The sequence below is a fragment of the Amblyomma mixtum genome, chromosome 6, assembly GCF_055824585.1.
Source record: "Amblyomma mixtum isolate Tamu chromosome 6, ASM5582458v1, whole genome shotgun sequence".
Classification (NCBI taxonomy): domain Eukaryota; kingdom Metazoa; phylum Arthropoda; class Arachnida; order Ixodida; family Ixodidae; genus Amblyomma; species Amblyomma mixtum.
In genome coordinates this window covers 105,138,829-105,159,418 of record NC_143017.1, presented here as the reverse complement: position 1 = coordinate 105,159,418, position 20,590 = coordinate 105,138,829, and the positions used below count along the sequence as shown (strand labels likewise).

At 48.2% G+C, this 20,590-nt stretch overlaps 1 protein-coding gene across 1 annotated transcript; it reads left to right on the top strand.

Moving 5' to 3' along the window:
* Positions 1-10,684: 10,684 nt before the first annotated feature.
* LOC149339900 (signal peptide peptidase-like 2B) lies at positions 10,685-18,407 on the top strand. The gene is made up of 8 exons (XM_089550601.1): positions 10,685-10,846; positions 12,185-12,281; positions 13,145-13,340; positions 13,517-13,591; positions 14,889-14,936; positions 16,156-16,309; positions 17,739-17,816; positions 17,900-18,407. Exons 1-8 carry the CDS (start codon positions 10,741-10,743, stop codon positions 18,100-18,102), a joined length of 957 nt encoding a protein of 318 aa, XP_089406727.1. The 5' UTR covers positions 10,685-10,740; the 3' UTR covers positions 18,103-18,407.
* Positions 18,408-20,590: the final 2,183 nt, after the last annotated feature.

Sequence of the window (20,590 nt, the reverse complement as noted above, 5' to 3'; positions counted from 1 at the left end):
GTAGCGCGGGTCGAATCCACTTTCTCGTCGCCACTGTCGTGTCCGGTCGCTGTGTTGAATGCAGCGAAAGACGCACACGGTACTTTAAGACTTCGTTTATTTAAAGCCGATGAGGGTGCGACCAGCGTCGACCGAGGCAGGAGCCGAACTGGCCGCCCGAAGAAAGGAGGGAGCGGAGAAGCGTCCACGGGAGGGAGTGGCTTCCCAGAACAGGAGGAGGGTGCGGGGGCGCACCGTGGGGGGGCATCTGGCGACAGCGTGCGACGAGGGGCAAGTGGTCGTTAGGAGGAGGATGCGAGTGGTCGTTAGGAGGAGGACGCGGGGGCGCACACACACAAAAGCAATAAGGGGACACAACATATTGCAAACTGTATTTATCGCGAAATCAGTACAAATTGTATCTCCTGGGGAAGCCTTGGCCTCTAAATTTGCTGGCAGCAATTGGAGTCACTAGGCCTAATTGGGTTAAACGGGTGAAATAAAACAGCCCGCGATTGTGCTCATCCATGATTGTGCTGAAAAGAGCAGCAGAGCTTTTGGTTTATCTCTTCTTTTATTGGCTATTGAATTTGTGCGTTCCCGTCTTTCTTTTCTTCAAAACCGTTGCTGACCGGGGTAGCACGTGCCCGCTCGCGACAAACGGTGCGGCTTCATCGCCATCTTCATTACCGGGGACGGCCGCACTGAGGAGACCCTGTGGTGACGCATCTTGTCTTGACTGGCCCGAAGGGAACTAGTGTTTGTGCAACTGTCTGACTTTTATGGAATTCGCATCCTGACTGTCGATTCCGATACCAGGATCTGCCTACACTGACACACCTGGTGCGCACGACGCGTCTGCCGAGCCGTCAGAGGTCGACTGCGCGAACACCTTTGCTGCGGGTGCACCCTGCGAAGCCCGATATCTTTGCAGTTCATTGAGCAGTCCTGGGTTGAGGGATGCCGCCCACGAGCCGACCCTGTTCCGCTAGACGCTCCCGCTGTGACATCTTCGCATCACAAGTGGTCCTGGTGCTGACGTCGTTAACTGCGGCCTGTCAGGTAAGGGCGCACACAAAGGAATGCTCTACAGCAACTCCAAATTGTCTTCTTTGCGGCACTTCTCCAAAGCCCTATAGCAGATATTTTTCTGGTAATATCGGGGACAGAAGTGCCCAGGACGCGACTCCGCCGGCCGGAGCACGGAAAATCGCATTGCTGCGCTGTCTAGTGGTGGTTCACCTGCTTCGAGGACCGCATGCACGTCCTAACTTGCGTGCAAGCGTGTACTGGCTGGCGCCTTCGCGTGTGTTACTGTTCCCCAAGTATCTTCCGCGAGATGCCGCTACGTGGGCACCCACTGAAAGCGTCTGCTGCACATACTGCCGCGCTAACGTGATGTGGCATTTGTCATGGCTCTCTTCAAGCGGGATATATATGCTGTTCAGCAAGCGTGCATTGAATGGCGAGCGCTTTTCTTTCTTATTGTTTTTAACGGCGCCTGTGTTTTTGCTATCTGTTCCCAGACGCCCAAACTTTGTTTTTGCCGAATGTGAAAGTGGTACGCCTCCCCTTGGGAATTGTTATCTGCATTTGATAGCGGATCATTTAAGCCCAGGGAATGTGCTCGACGGGCGCCAGCGGCAGTGAATGCTGTGTGGGAACTTTGGGGACTCGGGCAAAGCAAACAAAAAAGCGCTAAATTGGCGCTCAATAATTTTTCCCACAGCCGGATGGAGCCACTAGACAGGCATTTAGAATCTACATGCGTTTTATTTACTCACACCACATACAGTTGAAGCTTATCATGAACCTGTAACGTAATGTACTGATCAGCTGTCCACACACACGCAACAGAGCCCACCTCACGGCAGTGTCGATAAAGGCTGTCAAAAAAGTTCTAAACCTGCAGATTTTGCGAGTGAAAGGACCGAGCGCCGGTTATTACCGCCTCGATGCGTATCCAGTCGGCGCAGAGCAATGTAAAAGCAAGAATCACAGCACTGCAAAGGAATAATTGCAGCGAGCAGAAAGTTCGTGTCGAATCAGTTCCAGCGACGCTTTCATCTTTCCTCTACGGCCGCTTATTCAGTTAACGGTGCCCAAAATAGTGAAATGTATGGACACATAGTGACCGCCGGTCGCCGCTAAAACCAATGACGCTGCCAATTACGCTGCCCTTGCGTTAACGAACTGGAGTGCAAGCAATGTGCCGCTCACAGCCGATGCCTACATAGCACCGCCTTGCGGAACATTCCTGGGCTACAAGAAACTCGCGCGAAGGCGCCAGCCAGTACACGCTTGCACGCAAGCTAGGACGCGCATGCGGTCCTCCTTGCTCACGAACCGCGTCCACTGGAGCCACTGGAACCGCGTCCTGCATCATAAAGACGAAATTGTCATACTTCACAAACGTGGTACACAGGAGGCGATGAGCTGGCGGATTTGTCTGTGTAGACAGACATCAGAGGATAGCGCCGATTCAGCGCAACAAGCTTGCTTCCCCGACGGGCTGCAGCCCCATCGACGCTCGCGGGCCGAAATTGAAAGCGTCCAATATGAGCTGCCGTCGGCGAACAGCAAAGCACGCTGCTTGCCTGTATGCCACATTTCCGCTCTTGGCTAACTGATCTCGAACCCGTGTTTACCATCAGGCGTCGCGTTGTGAACGCCATAGAATTTCTCAATGTGGTGAGTGCGGAGCCGGCCGTTCGACCACTCCAGACAGGTGGACTGGGCACTGGGACTGGGTGTGTACAAGCTGCCGCCTGTAAACTGTTTACATAGCATGACACCCATGCTGTGGCAGAACGTGAGCCAAAGGTTGATCGCTGTGCACGGAGTAAATGTCTCGGGATAAATACTTCAAGTTCGCAGATGTAGAAGCTCTTTCCGTTTCCGCCGTTTATATTTCAAAGCAAAGCTTATTTGTAGAGTTAAAATTACCTCACTTGTTTTCCATTTTTATTTCTGTATTGGGGTGGGGGCATGGAGAGCGGCTAGTCGACTTTGTGCTTGTAATACCAAGACGAGCGCTTTATGAAGGATTCTGTCATACACATAAACAGCTCACAGGACGGCTGCCACTACTGTGTAACTAGAGATCATTACAACTGTTCGTGATGGTGAATTTTTTATTATTTATCATTATATTCTTATTCTCGCTGTGATCTCCGTGTTGTGTTATGCTGTTTCTAGTAGTCTCGGTGGTTGCTCTGCATGCCAACGATGTATGGCCGAAGGTGATAACACAAGTCCGCAAAACCGCTCTCCAAATGATGAAAGAATGCTAGACGAACTCGCTCGATTCGTCGACACAGTGCCGTCACTGTGTTCGGACTAATCCGCGTGGCGTGTTCTGCCATTCGAGACGTCACTCGTGACGCCACTATGTTCAGTTTAACCAGTATGACGCGTTGCCATGACGTCACTTGTTAAGGTTGATTCTGAAGGTGGCACTGGGATAATATTGAGACTCAGTCCAACAAGTTTGCTTTTATCTGTTTCGAGTGGCGTGATCTATTGTGCTGAATTGTTTTCCTGCTCGTCAGCAGTAGCGCAAATAGTCTGTATGATTATTGTTTGTTTTTTGCTATAGGATTCTGTGATATGGCTTGAGTGCTTCATAAAAATACAAGGGTTTGGGCTAATAAATCTCAGTGGAAAGTTGACGCCGGTCCCTTTGTTTTTTCTTGTGCCTTTTTTGCCCTTGTCCCTTTTGCTTCGTCTACAGGATCAATCTTGGCTATGAACCAACTAGCCCGAACCAAAGTACTTCGTTTCACTTATTACGTCATTGTGTTCGACCCAGTCTGCGCGGTGTGTCGTGCTGGCACCGACATGGACGCTGCAGAAGCGGGAAACGTGATTCTAACTGTTGTCTCTGTAAAAGGCAGAAAAACAAAATACATGACTATGTCGTTTCTTTTCTCCTCTCGTTTTTTGTTTGTTCTGGAAGGGAACAATAACTTTTTTTTCTAAAACGCTCTCTTGGTGTATACTAAGTGGCAAACCACGTTTACTGTGTTTTTACTTTTTCCTAATGCTGCATGGACGCCTTTCAGTGACCTGCTTTGAAGCTAGGCTGTGATTATGTCAGCGTTAGAGCTCGGCTGTTCTTTCTTTTGTCATTTCTAAGGGGGACACAGCGAAGCTCGGCGCCATTCGCATCGAGACGGCGAGCGAGAATTTCTCATTTTGCCTCAAGTACTTCCCCTCGTTCAAGGCGCTGCCAGAGGATAAGTCGGAAGCGGTAAGCGCTCCTGTGCCCTCAGTTAAGGAGGCAGATTCGCAAACCCTTACGTCGGCTCAATGGATTTGTAATTCGGGTGCTGTGCGCAAAGTCGCGGGATCAAGAGCCGGCTGCCGCGGCCGCATTTCGATGGAGGCGAAGTGCAGACACGACCGCGTGCTGCAGTGGAGGTATGTGGGCTTCAACGTCCAAGATAGGCACACGGGCAATTAGTGACGCCGTAGTGGAGGGCTGCGGATCCATTTCAACCACCTGATGTTATTTAACATGCGCTGACATCACACAGCAAACGGGCGTTTTGCAGGGAGAGAGCTGTCTATGGCATAGCTTCCGACGCCGATCATGCTATAGCTCTTCCCCGCGTTCAGGTGATTACCCCGTGCATGAAGCGTGTGCCTCGCGCCTTGTGAGAACTACGCTGTCATCGAATGGGATGCGCGGTCGCAAGACGCCACCAAACGCTTCGAAGCGCCTCTCGTGCGCTCTGTGCGTGGCAGAGAAGCCAATGTCAGAGAAGCTAAAGAATCAATTGCGAATACCATTGGTGCAAAGTACGACCCATGTTGTATCGTTAAACCTTAAGCTGTTGAATGGAGGGCCTCATTAGGACAAAACTTCCCCACCAGCTGGCCTTTCTGAGAACAGTACATCCATAGCGCTTCCACAGTATAACGCAGGGTAAGAAAATATAAATTATCGCACGATGGCATGACTAGCCCAGCACACCAAGCATTATAAAGGGTCGGCTGCGCTCACAAGCGGGAACGCAAGGCCGGATTGCCTAGTCTGCCTCGAGCCTCAAATATTATTTACTCCAAATATCACAATACACAAATTTTATCCAATTGATCGTGGCCAAAGAAGAATAAATACAAACAACAAACGAATAGGCGATTGCGAACTGTAAACTCAATGGGGCGGCTAAGCGTACAGCTGGCATTCAACTTCGCAACGTCTTTGACTTGACTGCTCCAGACTGAACTCGCAAAGTGGGAAGAATTAGCTTTGAATTGACGCTCCTACGCCCGAGTGGCCCGATCGTGATTCTCCTGTCTCTTGCGTCAGGTGTCTTCGCTTTCGCGAATGCGCATTTCCCCCATCTTTTCTGCCTGTCCCCTCACCTCTTTCATTTCATTTCTCCAGATTGCCTGCTATCCTTTATTCCCGCTGCCCCAGCTCAGGTGCCTCCTGTAGCGATGGCAGATGACGTGGTTAGGAAATATCTTTTCCTTCCTTTTATTAAGCCGCCGTGGTGGCTCAGTGGCTATGGTGCTCGGCTGCTGTCCCGAAAGACGCGGGTTCGATCCCGGCCGCGGCGGTTGAATTTCTTTGGAGGAGAAATTCGAGGCCCGTGTACTGTGCGATGTCAGTGCACGTTAAAGAACCCCAGGTGGTCGAAATTTCCGGAGCCCTCCACTACGGCGTCTCTCATAGCCTTAGTCGCTTTGGGACGTTAAACCCCATAAAACCAAACCAAACCAAACCAACCTTCCTTTTATTGTTATTTCTAGATAAACCTTTACCATTGCTGTCTGGCAGCGCTGTCTGGTGATTTCGGAAGCGCGAGTTCTCACGTCAGGGTCACCTCGCCGTTGGCATTCCCGGTGCGGCTCACGGGAGTGCAACCTCAGATATTCACATGGTCGTCGCTATAGCCCTCGTGCTCGTTGCAGTGTTCGCGAAGTTCTTCCGGGCACTTCTTCGAGTGATGTCTCTTCTGCCAAGGTGACTGGGTGACTTAGTGAGAGCACGCTCACAATCCACGCGCCTCGCCCGCCGTGACCCCGTGAAAATCAAGCACGGGATGTCGTGAAACCGACCCATCTGCTCTCATACAGCGAGCGAAATAAGCAGCACAAATTGGAGTGGTGCGGTGCCGAGGTGGACTGCGTGAGAGAATCCCAGATTCGGCGTGACTGAAGGCCTCGAAAACGAGAATTTGTTGGACGAAGTTCTGCAGTTTATAGACTAGGTGACGTAGACACTCATTTTGGAGAGTAAGAGACAAAACAGCCAATATACAAGTATACGTACTTAAACGAAGTCTAGAGGCAATCCACTAAACAAAAGTGGAAACTAACATCCTATACAAGAAGTGGCTAGAACGGTAATCACGAGAGCCAAGGAGACAAAAGCCGAAGCGAGTAGACACCGAGGGTAGCCGGGACGCCTACGATAAATAATCACGAGTGAAATGCATAGATTAGACAAGGCAGGAGAAAAAAAAGGGGAAATTTTCGAAAAATGTAGCACAGTTGTCGAATCATATCGCATTAGAGTATGCTTGTACACTCGGTATTTGCGCTTAAGTCACAAATCTGGCTCGAGCGACAGTGCGCTTCTGATGCCGCTCGCGCTACTGTTGGGTTTGCATCGCAGGAGGCTCGACAAGTGGTAAACATGGCAGTGCAGGACGCCTGCCAGCCCCTGCGCCGAATCAACTTGACCGGCAAGGTAGCCCTCATTCGAGACGTGGGCCACTGTCCATTGGAGACCGTGGCCAAGAACTTCCGCGATGTCAAGGCCTACGCTGTAATCGTAGGCCTCTCCGCGAACAGGCTCGTAAGTGGTTTGCGAGCCTCCGTATACCTTTTGGCTGCGGAGAAAAAGTGGTCTGTTATTTCGCACCCGGACGACAGTAGCCGGTAGCAGAGAAAGATCAACTATTTCGAGAATCAGAATCACTCACTTAATCAATGTAACAAATTTGGAATCGAAACCTGTACAGCTTGCGAACAATTTGGGTAATTCAGCCGACGGAAGGGTCACCTATAAGCCAAGCAATGAGTTAGTGGTGTTCCGAAACTTTTGTTTTCCTGCAATCGTGTATTCATATCCCGAGCAGCAGCTAACAGCTCATTCGCAAACGGCGGGATTGTCGGCTCGCACTCGAACTTTGGAGCAGTCAGTGCTAGCTTTGTGAACATGGGCCCTGCGGGGGATTTTCGCAATCCGTGTGATTAGGAGCTCGAGTTCGAAGTATTACGCGATAGCGTATACAGCTCGTTTGGTCGAAAAGCCGTCGGCGTTGTAGTATAGTTGTAGTTGTGATCACCGCGCGTCGGAAAAACTGTATCATGCCAACCGTTTGCCGCATAATGTTCCGGATGGTGGCATACGATTCAGCGTTTCGTGCAGCATAAACTTAGTTAATAAACTTAGAGCCTCGCTCGAGACTGGGATTCGAACCGGCGACCTTTATTAGGGGGAACCGGTGACCTATAATTAGGGGTTGCGTATCATGCGCGGTTCGGGTGTCCACCAAAACAAGTAAAACTGTTACTGCGTCATTTCTTTTCCTCAAAAAAAAAAAAATCGATTTGTCCAACGGGAAGGCGTCGTGCCGAACGGGCGATGGGGTTTCGTGGACTACCTGGCAGCGCTGCAAGAGACTGCCATGTTACACTCTTAAAGGCGAAGCTTAAGCGTCCTCCAAAATTTTGCTCTATCCGTTCTCTATCCGACTGCAACAATGTGCAGGGCATGTTTATGCGTGAACGTTGTAGTTGATGAGACATTAAAGCAATGCTTATTCATTGACTCAGTGATTGGAGCAAATAGTTATTCACTTATTTTTTGTATGTCTGCGCGCTCTCTCTATTTGGTTCTTTTTTTTTTTTCAGGAGGACATTGTTTACGAAAGGCAGACATCACAGCCGTTAGACATAGTCATGGGGTTCGTGAATAGGAGGAGTATAGGGAAGTTGACGGTAAGTTTTCATATAATTAGTTTAAGTAATTGCTAGGCACCTGACAATAATGCTATTCAAACGCTTAATTTAATCTGCTCCAAGGATTTCTCCTGCCGAAAATTGCGCTAAGTTTCAAAGGCGGGCTGTGGTCACATTTTCCCGTTGTAATGTGTGCAGCAGCTTTCTCTGGTTAGCTATTAGTCGTTTAGTTGTGCATGCCAGGGAAGCGCAGTGGTCGGCAAATCATTTAACAATAATACACAGAGAAGAGCGGAGAAGTCGGCGCCTTCGGGACTAGTGCGGCCTTTTAATTTTGCTGGAGAGCTGCGTTACCCGTCACACTACAGGTGACCACCATGCGGGCGCTTGTAATTCCCGAAAGTGGCGACCTTCCGCTGGAGGCGAAATGCGAAAACTGTTGTGTACTGGTTTTGGTTTAGATTAGGCAACCCCACCTGATTGAAAAAAAGATTCGGAGCCCAGACTACGAGGCTGCAGATTTTTTTCCTAAGTTTCACAGTTGCAGTGTTTCTATGGAAAGCGAAAATTTATTAGTTGGGAAGCTGTGCTCATTAGATTAGCAATTTCAAAGCTTCACTTGTGCGGCCTAATAGCACTTTGCTGCTTGTAGTCTACATTTAGCGTTCTTCACATTTTCTGCACTGCGTTCAATAACTGCACTCCTTTCACTCAGGGACCCGTATTAACAATACCGCGTCATACTTTTGAGCGTGAGCTTCTCTCTCGTATTGAAAACTGTGTGCTTTGTAAGGAATTCACCGGAATCAATGAAGAGCGTTGAGTGTCATCTTTCAGTACGGTTGAGATTGCCTCATACTCTCAGCCCGAAACTTTTGCGGTTATCTATTTTGTATGAAGTGTAATATGATATAAAGCAGTACCTTGTACTCCAGACGTGTGATTAAAACTGCCAGCTTGACAGGCCCACGGCGTGTGCAATACACTCGCATGAAAACTGCTGGCCCGCGCTTTCGACTCTACGCGCTTTGTAATGCTCACGGCAGGATAACTTTTATTGCGTTTCCGTCTTTTATATACCTCCAGAAACTACTGACGCCAAAGGAACCGCCACTGAGCCTACTATTCGCAAAGGAGCGCGAGTTCGACAAAGGCATCATCATTGTCTGGTTGATCGCCACTGTGAGCGTTGCTGTGGGTGCATTCTGGGCAGGCAACGTCAGTCATCAGCTGTAAGAGTCAATTAATATTAATTAGTGATAAAAAACGACGTGACCAGCTGGTCACTGCCACTGTTAGCACCAATGTATGCGCCCTGGCTTCATCGTCTAGGTCGCTTCTTATTAAATAATTAATGTTGCAATGTTTGTACATGCTTTGTTGCTTGTACCCAAAGCACTGCCCTTTAACGTTCATATTTCACGTATGTGCGAGCGAAATATGTAACGAGTTTGACGGCTGCACTCGCCTAACTAGTCATAACATTTGACATCCTCTGCGGAAAGGCCTAACGAATGAGTTATGCGGCTTTTGAGCTCCACGCAGTGATTTTTGCACGACGAGATTGTTGTGCACTCCCTCTTGTAAATGATATGTGATATCAGCGCATATTTCTGCCCTAAACAGCACACAACCAACCACACTGTCGCGTGTTGGTGACAAAGCCGGGGACAGCAGACGGGCAGACTGAGATGCGAGTGGAATGGCGCTGATATGTGGCTTAAATGACTTATGGCGCTCGGCTGCTGGCCCGATAGACGCGGGTTTTATCCCGGCCGCGTTGGTAGAATTTCGATGGAGGCAAAATTCTAGAGGCCCGTGTACTGTGCGATGTCAGTGCACGTTAAAGTACCCCAGGTGGTCGAAATTTCCGGAGCCCTTCACTACGGCGTCCCTCATAGCCTGAGTCGCTTTGGGACGTTAAACCATCATAAACCATAAACCTTTATATGGGTTTCGCTCAAGTCATTGAAGACCACAAATTCAACGAAGCACTTCTCCCGCATGCCTTGTTAAAGCCCAGAGCGAGCGAGAAAAGAAGATTGGCACCACAACGCGCTGCTTGGCCGATGCGAAGATCCTAGAGCTCGATATACGGTGGTCGGTCGCCAAAAGGGCAAAGGAAGCCAGTCGCGGTGTTCGACTGCGAAATGCGGCTGATGATTCCTCAAGACTCGAGTACAGCTGCCACCATCTGTGAGGCGCCTTGCAACGCGGTATACCTTTTCAGCAATGCATTTCATCCTACACTCGACGACGAGATCGACTGTCAGTTTCTTTATCGATGCCCTCACTTCTTTTCGCTTGCGAACAATGTGTAAAGCCACGATGGCGAGACAGAATCACTGTAGCCCACAGAATCTTACGGCGGTACCGCCGGCATCTCGATCTTCGCCTCGATAGCACAGGCTACGAAAGCTTGCACCGCGCGATACCGCTCCCGACCCGCTGGTCGCTGTTCGGACGCAAAGTTTCGCAAAGTTCGCTTTGAGTTCGACATGTTCGAAAGACGTTTTCCTGAGTTCGCCGAGAACGAGAGTTAAAAGCAGGTCGTGCTTAAAATTCATATTGCTCGAGACTCCACGAGAGACGGCTCGAGAAGCGTGCGGGACTAGCCGGACTTCCGTTCTGTGTGTCACCCCGCGACGTTAGTTCAACGTACACGAAAGGTGGCATAGAGGTAACTCGGGGAAAAACAGTAGAACAATATGAGCGTTTTTACTGGGTTGGCTATTTATCTTCTTTTGCAGTTACCGCTACCATGCTTTCAAGGCTAGACAGGCTGTCCCCGGCGCCGGTGAGGCTGGGGAGGTGGTGAAGAAGCCGGAGGAGATTGACATGGAAGATGATGTCGACGTCCAGATCACACCCAAATACATTATACTGTTCGTAGGGTTTATGTGTGGCTCTTTGGTATTCATCTACCTTTTCATCCAGTATGTCGGTGAGCACCAGCCTCCTGCATTGCTTTGGCACACTTGTGTAATTTCAAAACGACATCGCACAAAGAATTTTACACTCAACCCTGGATCTAAGCTAACTCGGAAAACCACTCGTCAGCTAAACGTGAAACGCTTGACATGGAACAACACGGCTACCGTAGTCCATTGTTTGCATTACATGTGATTCGATCTGGCGCAACAGTTACATCAAGCGCAAGAAGATTAATCAAAGCAGAATCTAGGTCACTGGCAGAGCAGCGTGCCGATATTAGTGAAGCTGGACCAATCAGGATCTGCAAATCAGTACTGTTCATTCACAAGAAATTGCTTTGCTCTAAACAATCCGGTTGGATACAGCGTTATAGTGAAAAGTACGCTTGTGTTAAAAATGTTCAGGATTGCATCAGTAATTAATTTATAATCAGAATTGAACAACTTATCTGTCATTCATTATCTCAAGTGTGAAGTCATTGATCATGCTTTGAAATTCATGCCATTTGCCTATGCCTAGTTCCCTCTTCACTGCTTTTAGGCTACCTCCGTTGTTTAGAGCATGCTCGATTCTCTCCATAATAAACTTCCTTATGTTGGTTACCTTGCGCTTATTAACTTTAATAGCTCTGCCATTTCTTTTCTGTCTGTGGCGTTGGAGGCTTTCATGCTTCCGCGTTTTTTAATCATATCTTTGGTCTCCTAAGATATTTGCCGGTATCCTGTCAAACCAGTCTACCGCCTACTTCTACTGCGCACTCCGTAATGATAGCTGTGAGACTATCGTTCACATACATTTGTGACGAAAAACAGAGTTCCCCAAACTACCACAATCAGAGACCGGTTATCCAATGGGTACAGGCTTTCCCCTGGCCTGGCGCTTACTTATTCTGGGTTAAATGCTTACGAAATCGGATGGGTCTTTGTCCCCGCCTTGTGTAAAGAAAAATACCTTGTGACATTGCGCTCTTTGGCCAAAGCTGCCCTTGCTGCATAAAAACTCATCATCGTCAATATGTATACTCTGAGGTGGCAGCAGGGAACACCGTGAAGCTTGTGGAGAAATTTGATTTCTTGTCACCCAACGCCATTTTTATTTCAGGGCTATTTGGTGTAAAACTCGCATGATGCTGCAAGCGCGGGAGCGTGCAGCCTTGTGAACCTGCCAGTATACGACGGCTTTTTCTGCAGGCCTCTAAAATCAAGTATTCGTGATTCGAAGGAAGTTGCTATTATTTTTTTGCCACTCTTTTTAAAGTACTTGTGCGCAGTCGCTAATTTTGTTCCAACCAAGCGTGTGTAGGGAATAATTTACGAGCTTTGTCTGGAACCTATACTGCATCTTTCAGTGTACCTGATTATTGGGATGTTCGTGCTTGCGTCGTCAGTGGCTGTCGTCGGAGTGTTTGAGCCTTTGTTCTACAGGGTGCCCATAGGCACTACAAGGTAGGTATACCTTTTCATTCGTTTGCCCGCAAATCTTCTGAAAGATGCTGGCTTGGCAACATTGAAGTATTTATTAGAAGGAACTTTCTTAAAAGTGAAACATCTTGTATAATGTAGTTGCCATGCTATCCAGTGCTGCAAACACGCAATCAAATTAGAACAAGCGAAGATCTACTGGTCCGTGTGACAGAAAGATACTGATAGATGGCCCCCGCAATTTAAAAAAAAATAACAGGGACACCTAATTACATTATGTGTTGGCGGTGCAACAGCATTAGACGCTGTTGATACTTTTAGATCTATTTTTGTGTCATTCTTTCATGGCCCTGTTTACGGACTTCTTCCTGCACGTCTGTCCGCATGCAACCAGATATCCCTTCGGGTCCTCTAGCTGGTGGTTACACATTATCCCCGAAGGCGCCTATAGGGGGCGACACGGACGCTGTGAAGATGCATCGAAACGTATAGTTGTTCCTTCCGATCTTGGGAATTATGTGACCGACAATACATTTTTCCCCCGACGAGGGCACTATCTAACCCCAGAAAGACGTGCCTCACGAGGTCTTTCTGCCTCAAAAAAAGAAGGCACTATCTACATTCCTCCAAGCAAGTCCTCTCTGCCTGAACGTCAAAATAAATCGACCGAACCCTTCCCCGTTGAGATAAATAGCTTCAACTACCATGATCGATAGAAAGCTATATCAGAGCTAATCTGGCAGTTGCATTTATTTAAAATATCACTCACGCTGCCTGCATGAGCGCAATGCAAAAATGATCATGTTGGTTTCGTGATTTTATTTCCTGGACTGATAACTCTGGACGGGATGTTTATTTAAAGGCATTGTTATCTCTGCCTCCTGAAGGCTGCCAAGCTACGTGTTTCCCTGCTTCTACGGTTCGCTGGAGGTGCGCCAGGTATTCCTGGTCATCTTCGCTGTCTGCCTGGCCTTCTCATGGGTCGTCATCCGGCACGACCCAAAGGCTTGGCTGCTGCAGGACTTCTTGGGCATCATTTTCAGCATCTACATAATCAAGAGCCTGCGCATGCCAAACCTCAAGGTGACGCTTTTCTTTCATTACCATGACTAGCTTACAGCGTTGCCCTATGTTTTCCACAACTTTACTCCTTCCATGTTTTTTCTCTTTTTTTTTTTTTTTGAAACCGTGGTAGACGAGCTGTGTATGGAGTCACGGGTTTTTTCTCTACAATTTAATGTCATCGCTTCTTTTTTCAGGTTATCTGCACTTTGCTGGTCCTACTCTTCTTTTACGATATTTTTTTTGTCTTCATCACGCCCTACTTGCTTCCGGTGAGTGTACCTTGTGCATATTAACAAGCGTTAATTGTTCAGACAAGCTCTAACGGAAGCCGGCGAGATAGGAAGAGCGTTCTTGTCACACCGCTCGTGTCGTCTCAACTTCTATCTGTACTTATCTGAAGAATAGGCGCTATTATGCTTACATCACAGCAAACAAAACAGTAGCCGAACATCAAGTCTTAGGGAATGTCTAGAGCTTCAGGAAGTTTAGGTGTTGCTCTTTGCTTTATCTCGCAAATAAATAAGGCAGAGGTGATAAAGTTATAGTGGGCAATTAGGTGCCTTACGCGCTGTGAATGCGAAAGCATCCTTTGACCCAAAGACCTTTACATTAAAGGACTTTGTCATAGAGACCCTTGACCTAAAAACATTTATAATTAAGGCCTTCAACCTAAAGGCCTTTATCAATCATTCCCGTCATCACTAAAGACTCATCATTATTCAGTAACGTCCTTTATCATTCCAAAACTAGCACTGTCACTATATATCACTATCGCTAACTTCTGGCTTGTCTAATGTCTTTGCTTCGTTGCTTATCATCACCCATTACTGTCTTATGGTCTACTGCTGACGTCTTGTGAGACCACGGTGACGTCATTGGAGTTTACGGACCATTGCTGCTGACAACAATGCCGTGTTTAGTTGCCGATGAGCCATACAATGCTTACGCATTAATATATACACAGAATAAATAGTGACTTGCGCGCTTTCATGACGCGTTATTTAACGCCAACGACTTACTGACCTTGGACTCGGCTGTTGCGCAGTTAAGACAGCTTGTCTGGGGAACGAGTTGGCATGGCGTCGATGTTCTGTCGTCGGGATCATTGACAGATAAAGCTGCGTGTTAGCTTTGCGGCTGTTTTGCTTGACATGTTCCTGAAACTTTGTGACAAACCCTACAACCAGTGTAACACCAACGGACTCGTTAATGCAGTTTGGCCTTGAGCAATAGTGGCCTGCGTCCTTTTAGTGGGATTTTTTTTCGTCTGTGCTGACATCGTGAGGATAGGAAAAAAGTTAGATCAAATGCTTATCTCGAGAGTGGCGCTATAATACCACCGGCCCAGAGACAACGTAGCGTTCAAGGTTGAAAATTTGAATCGCTATGGAATAATCTAGTTTCGGAGTCTGTTTAACGCCAGAGGCTGCCTCTTGACATGCATTTTGAAGTTGCGTATTCTTAAGTTTTCGTTGTGCAGACTTTCACATCTCATTCAAGATTTTCTAACTAAATTGTGGTAAGGATTTAGCGCTTCCTTTTTGTGCGTTTGCTTGTTGTTTGCAGAAAACGATGCCTCATAACCAGACCGGCAGCTTTGCGAAGTCTTCCGGGGTAAGCTACACATGCATTAAAGCGCATGAGTTCTGCTTCGCGCAGAATCATTCACATAAAACTTTTCTTTCTCATAATCGTGCTGAAGTCACATGGATGACAATTATGGAGTTAAGCGAATTTGTTGTGAATGATTTTATGCAAGCTTAATAATCATAAAAAGTTGTGCTTGTGACACATGATTTGCACGGCTGTCGAACAGTCTCTATGTGTTTAATTATCATGTTTTTATCCTTTTTCTAAATTTTCTCTTTATCTTGGTACTGTATGCCTGCTGAGGGGTAAAAGACGCGCATATTAGACTTAGTACTCGCTCTGTACATTGGTTGTGTGCCTAGACGCATAGCGCCAAAATTACCGTTGCGTATTACAACTCTTTAATTCACTAAATGGTCAATGCTTTGCGAAAGTGGGTAAAGCCTGTAGCAGAGAAATAAAATGACCATGCGTGAAATGAATTACAGTCCTGAATCAGAGGCCACAGAGGTGCAGATTGAGGCCCACTTCTGTAATCTCAAAGGTGTTCAGCAAGCCACATCACAGGGACCGGCAGAGCTCGTGAGAAACTCCCTCTTGGAATGTTGGGAAAACTTGCCACAGACTTATTTTCAAAATCCAACTCGCTAAATTATTCAGCTCTTAAAAAGTGCCTCGAATGTCGCATCACTGCTTGCAGCGAAATGAACTGCGCGGAGCTGTTAAGTGTAATACAACTTCAATCGCAGTGTACCGTCCATAGCTAAAGCCGGAGCTCGCAAACGGTGATATTCAGGGATTTCTGCAGCTAGAGAACTCATTGATCGTGTGATCGAGAGCACGGTTATGTCGTATGTACGTTTCCGTGTAGATAAAAATGCAAAGTAGCAAAAATGGCACAGACATTCAGATCACTCTTGGAAGCAACTACAACTGCTAAATGCAGCAGGCCAAGATTTCCAGCGACGAAGCATCATCCAAATTTTCTCGCTTTTTGTTGCGAACGCAACACTACGCTAGTCGCCGAGCCATTTCGCGGAGCCGAAGAAAGGCCATACTGCGCATGCGCGAGGAGCAGTCACGTCACATGGCGCACAGCTGGCCTGCCGCCGCCGTCGCTGTGTACCACCGCGCGCGCGTGGCCGCCGCCGCGCGCGCTCCATCCCCCCCCCCCCCCCCCCCCCCCGTTGCTTTCGCAATCCTCCAGGTTTAACCAGAGCTAAACCACTGCCAATTTTTTTAGTATGGTGACAGCATCATGGTGGAGGTGGCTCGAGGTGGCGGCAGCCAAGAGCAGATCCCCATGGTCATGCGAGTGCCGCATTTCGGCAACGAGGACATAGCTGCGTGCTCCGGGCAGTACTCAGTGCTCGGGTTCGGCGACATCCTCATCCCAGGTGATCAGCATTTCCTTCCTTGCAGCGGGAATGCATTTATAGGCTAAATGGCACTGCTTGCTTGCCTTCTTTCAGCACGCTCTTTGCTAGTTCACGCCTAATGGTTGATAAGAGTTCGCATTCTTGCGAGGGAATTCTGCAAACTATATTGTGCACAGCTCTACTCGCTCGGGCTACCTAACCGCAGGCTACCTTGACATTGTTCAAATACACTTTTTCTTGGAAACCTGAGGCCGCAGTTCAAGTTCAAATTCAAATTCAAATTGAGATTATTTCCGTTCAAAACAACGGAGGGGGCTCGCAGCTTGCAGTGACCCTTGATGTTAATTCACATAAAACACCCTCCAGTTCTGATAATAAGATGGCAAACAAAACAGGCGCAAGCATTTCCCACCTTGTATTCCCTCACGACTTGCTTTTCTTTAATATAGACCTTGCGTGGACGCTTTCTAGAAATAGCTATTTCTTTGAGCACACGAGCAGTATTCTCGTAATGGCATTTTGTCCCAACAAAATTGTTGCGGTCAGGACGCAACGGCGCTCTCGCGTTCGCATCAAACATCTGTGTAGCGTTTTCGCGAGCAAACTTGCGAGGCAAATTTCTTCAGGAGACAATGCCGACGCAGCGTTGTATAGGTTTACCCGATTCGCTAAAGAGGTCTCTTTGATCTGTAGCAACCGCACACACAGGGATCATGTATGAACACCGCATGGGCGCCTGTAGGAATTCAGGTGTTTGGCATGTCGCAGCGCCAAAGAGCTGAGCATGTATAGACCTGATGTTGGTTTGGTTAATGGGGTTTGACATCGCAAAGCGACTCAGGCTATGCCCATGCCCGAAGTCGCACGGGGCCTAGCCGTGTTTCGTAGCTGACTTCTTGGCCTTGAACGCTCGCGGAAGTCCCATCTCTGCATATTTCATCCCCTCTCTGTCCACTTCTCTCTAATTTCCTTCCCCCGCATTGTCAACAGTGTCCATAGACAAAGCGCGTGCAAACGATTTCGTATCCGCCGAAGCTGACAGGAGCAGACGCATGGACGCGTGCAAGGCGTAAAACTATTCAGGCTAGAACAGAGCATAGCCACAAGCCTGCACTTCCGTTAGGTAATGGCGCCCTCTGAGAACAGAAATGAATTTAGACCTTAAGGACTAGCTGGCTTCTGATTCTGTTTGTCTCGAAAGACTTATCATGCTTTCATGCTTTCCGACACGCTGCAGGAACATCCCAAAATACACGGTTTTCATTTGACGACAAAAGCGAGAAACTAACACCCGTTTCTGGTACGCATTTCTGGCTCCCGTTTTTCGCGTGTGCTTCAAAAAAAAAAAAAAAGAAGACCAGAAAAACCATTCCTGCAGAATGCATAACGACTGACATCCCAATCTTTCAATACATATGGTTCTCATGTTTTCTTGCGATGGCAACAGGTTTTCTGGTGGCGTACGTGCACGGCTTCGACTTGATAGCGACCCAGGGCCGTCTTTATTACGTTACCAGCGTGATCGGTAGGTGCAGTCACTCATGCGGGTGCCGAGCCTGGGGTGGTCGCCTGCATACGCTACCGATATCGTGAACGGTCTCTCCGCAGCCTACGGACTAGGCCTCGTGATCACTTTCGTTGGTCTGTACATCATGAAGATGGCCCAGCCTGCGCTGCTCTATCTGGTTCCCACAACGCTGATTCCAGTCATTGGTATTGCTTGGTATCGCGGCGAACTTCGGGACATCTGGTACGGCGTAAAGGTAGGCATCGTGTGCAAGCTCATAAGTAGGCAAAGAGACACGTGCTAAGCAGCTGGAGCGAATAAAAAAGCCCTGTCCGCAGACTTTGCCTGATGGCTTTGCCTGATGGCAGAAAGTAATTATGAAGTAATACGGGGGACACTAGCTGCAACAGTGATATGAAAGTAACGGTAGTCAAAAGCCACTCGTATTGTTCCTACCGAAGAAGCTTAGTGACCGTGGCCTTCGTCTGCTGAGCACAAGGTCGCGGAGTTGAAACCTGGTCGTTGCGTCTGCATTCCTACGGAGACTAAATGCAAATATTCCCGTGTACTGCCCGCTAACAATGCACGTTTAAGAACCTTGGGTTGTAGAAGTTAATCCGAATGCGTTAACTACCGTGTTGGAGGCATTAACCTCACACCTACGTACTATCCAAGGCCTCTCCAAGGCCTCTCGTGGCCGAGCCCCTATTCAGCCTCTCACGCCGTAGCGCCTTGCCGCAGCTGACGACGCCCAGCCCGTCGGAGGAGGAGCCCGAGCCACCGGCGGACACAGCCAAGAGTAAGCGGTCCGGTGACGACCAGGATCAACCTAGGGAGCCTCCTTCAGGGCCAGCCAGTGAGCCGCCGCCGCAGGTCGCGGCACCGCCGCGGCCGGCTCTCCTCTCCGCGCAACCCTTCCCGGCTGCGGCGTGGGCGCCGTCCAGGATGGGCCTTCCGACGCCCTATGTGCCAGCCACGCTGTACCCCGCTGCGCCTCGATACCGTTGAACGTTACGAGCTTGTCGTCAGAAAAACTTCCTGCAAACTTTTAGCCGCGTGTTTTCTCGTGTCAATTGTACCCGTGTTCTCGTCTCAACACCCGAGTCGTTTTCCTGAGAACACTTCAATAAATGTTGATTTTTATGGCAATCTTTTCAAGCAACCTCGTATTGGTATGGGTGCGCCAGGCCACCTGTACTGTAACACTCTCTCGCAACATCTTGCGGTGGAATGGGAGCTAGGATCATAAGGCGACGGCTTCCAGATGTATGTGGTTGCCTAGCCAGCTCTTGAGAATAGCACACTTTTCGATGCCGCCGCCTCGCACTCATAGCTGTACATGTTCCTTGTCTAGGATAGTTATTTGCGGTATTCAGCGAGCTTTTTCTTCGTTTGTGAAGTGCCAGCAGGGAGCGCGGATGGCGGTTCATCTTCGTCATTTTCTGCCGCCTTGTTCCTCAAACCTCGTTTTCCTTCACTTCATCTAGCGTCCTTTAAAAGGGCCCTTTCAAATGTTTTGCGCCGGCATTATAACCAGTTTTTTAAAATGAACCTCATTTCACTCAGTCGGTATTTATCCACGCTGTCGCTCTAGCGACTGGGCGCTATGTGGTCGTGTCTTGCTCATGCACTGAACTTCTGACCCTTTTCTGGAGCACAATAAAAAGTGCTGCTAGCCGTGTGATGACACCAAACGAGCAGAAGCCACAATGACGAGTGAAGACTCTTGTCTGTCGTGTTCACTCGTCCTTGTGTTTTTGTCGCTCTTTGTGTCAAACATGAATTACCAACTAGTCCAAAAGCACACCTTGCTGTACGATGCATTCCGCGACCGCACTGGATTGATGACAGATGAAGGGAGCAAAAAATAATTCTCTGTTAAGCTGAGGACGATAGCGGTGAAAGGAAAGAATAGCGCTATACTTTCGCAGTGTAGAGGGAACTTCTGCAGGGCGGGGTCGGGGTGATGGTATGCAGAAAGGAAGCATTTCATGGAAACGGGTCGTTGCCATCTGCGATCTGGAGGGGGAAAAACCATTATGGCGTAGGGGTTAAGCTTTGCGTTTTCAAACTCTGAAGGCTGTAGCTTGACTCCGCTTGCAGTATTTATCTTATGGGGGCCCGTATAAAGCTGAGAGCAGCCGGGTTTTAGGTCACAAGGTACACGCGCCATTATGAAGAGGAAGAAGACCAGATACAACAACGACCTTACAGCTTTATTTTGCTTAAGTTGCGGAGTAGGTCAGAGAACAAACCCGAATTAATTACTCTGGCTGAAATCCAGAAGAAGAAATGAGCATGTGCATAGCACTTAACCCATTAGCGCCCAGCGTACTTTTAAAAGTACAGTTAATTTTTTAATAATTTCACCACCAAACACTGGAATTTTCTTTTCAAGTAGGACATGCTTTTGTCAACAGGGGATTGGCCAACCACCCTTAACTAATTCGGCGCACTTCCTCTGCTCAGTATGTCAGCTTTCCGTGGTGAAATTTCAGGATGTTTGTTTCCCACGAACTGCACCGGTAGTTGCTTGATTATAATTTTCTCACGGCCGCATTTATGCACATATTACGCTAGTTTCAAGTATAGAGCAGCACGAAACACGAAAGTAAACAACGGATGCTTTGAATGTCCCGTAACTTTGGCGTTTTTTGCTCTGCAATGATTTATATGCAGCTGTACTTTCTATAGTACACTGGGTCTTCCTGTGTGCAGAACGGCGCCTATTTATTCCAGTTCATAGATCTTATGGTTCCTTCCAATTTTTGGGAAAAATCACTTTTGCTGTT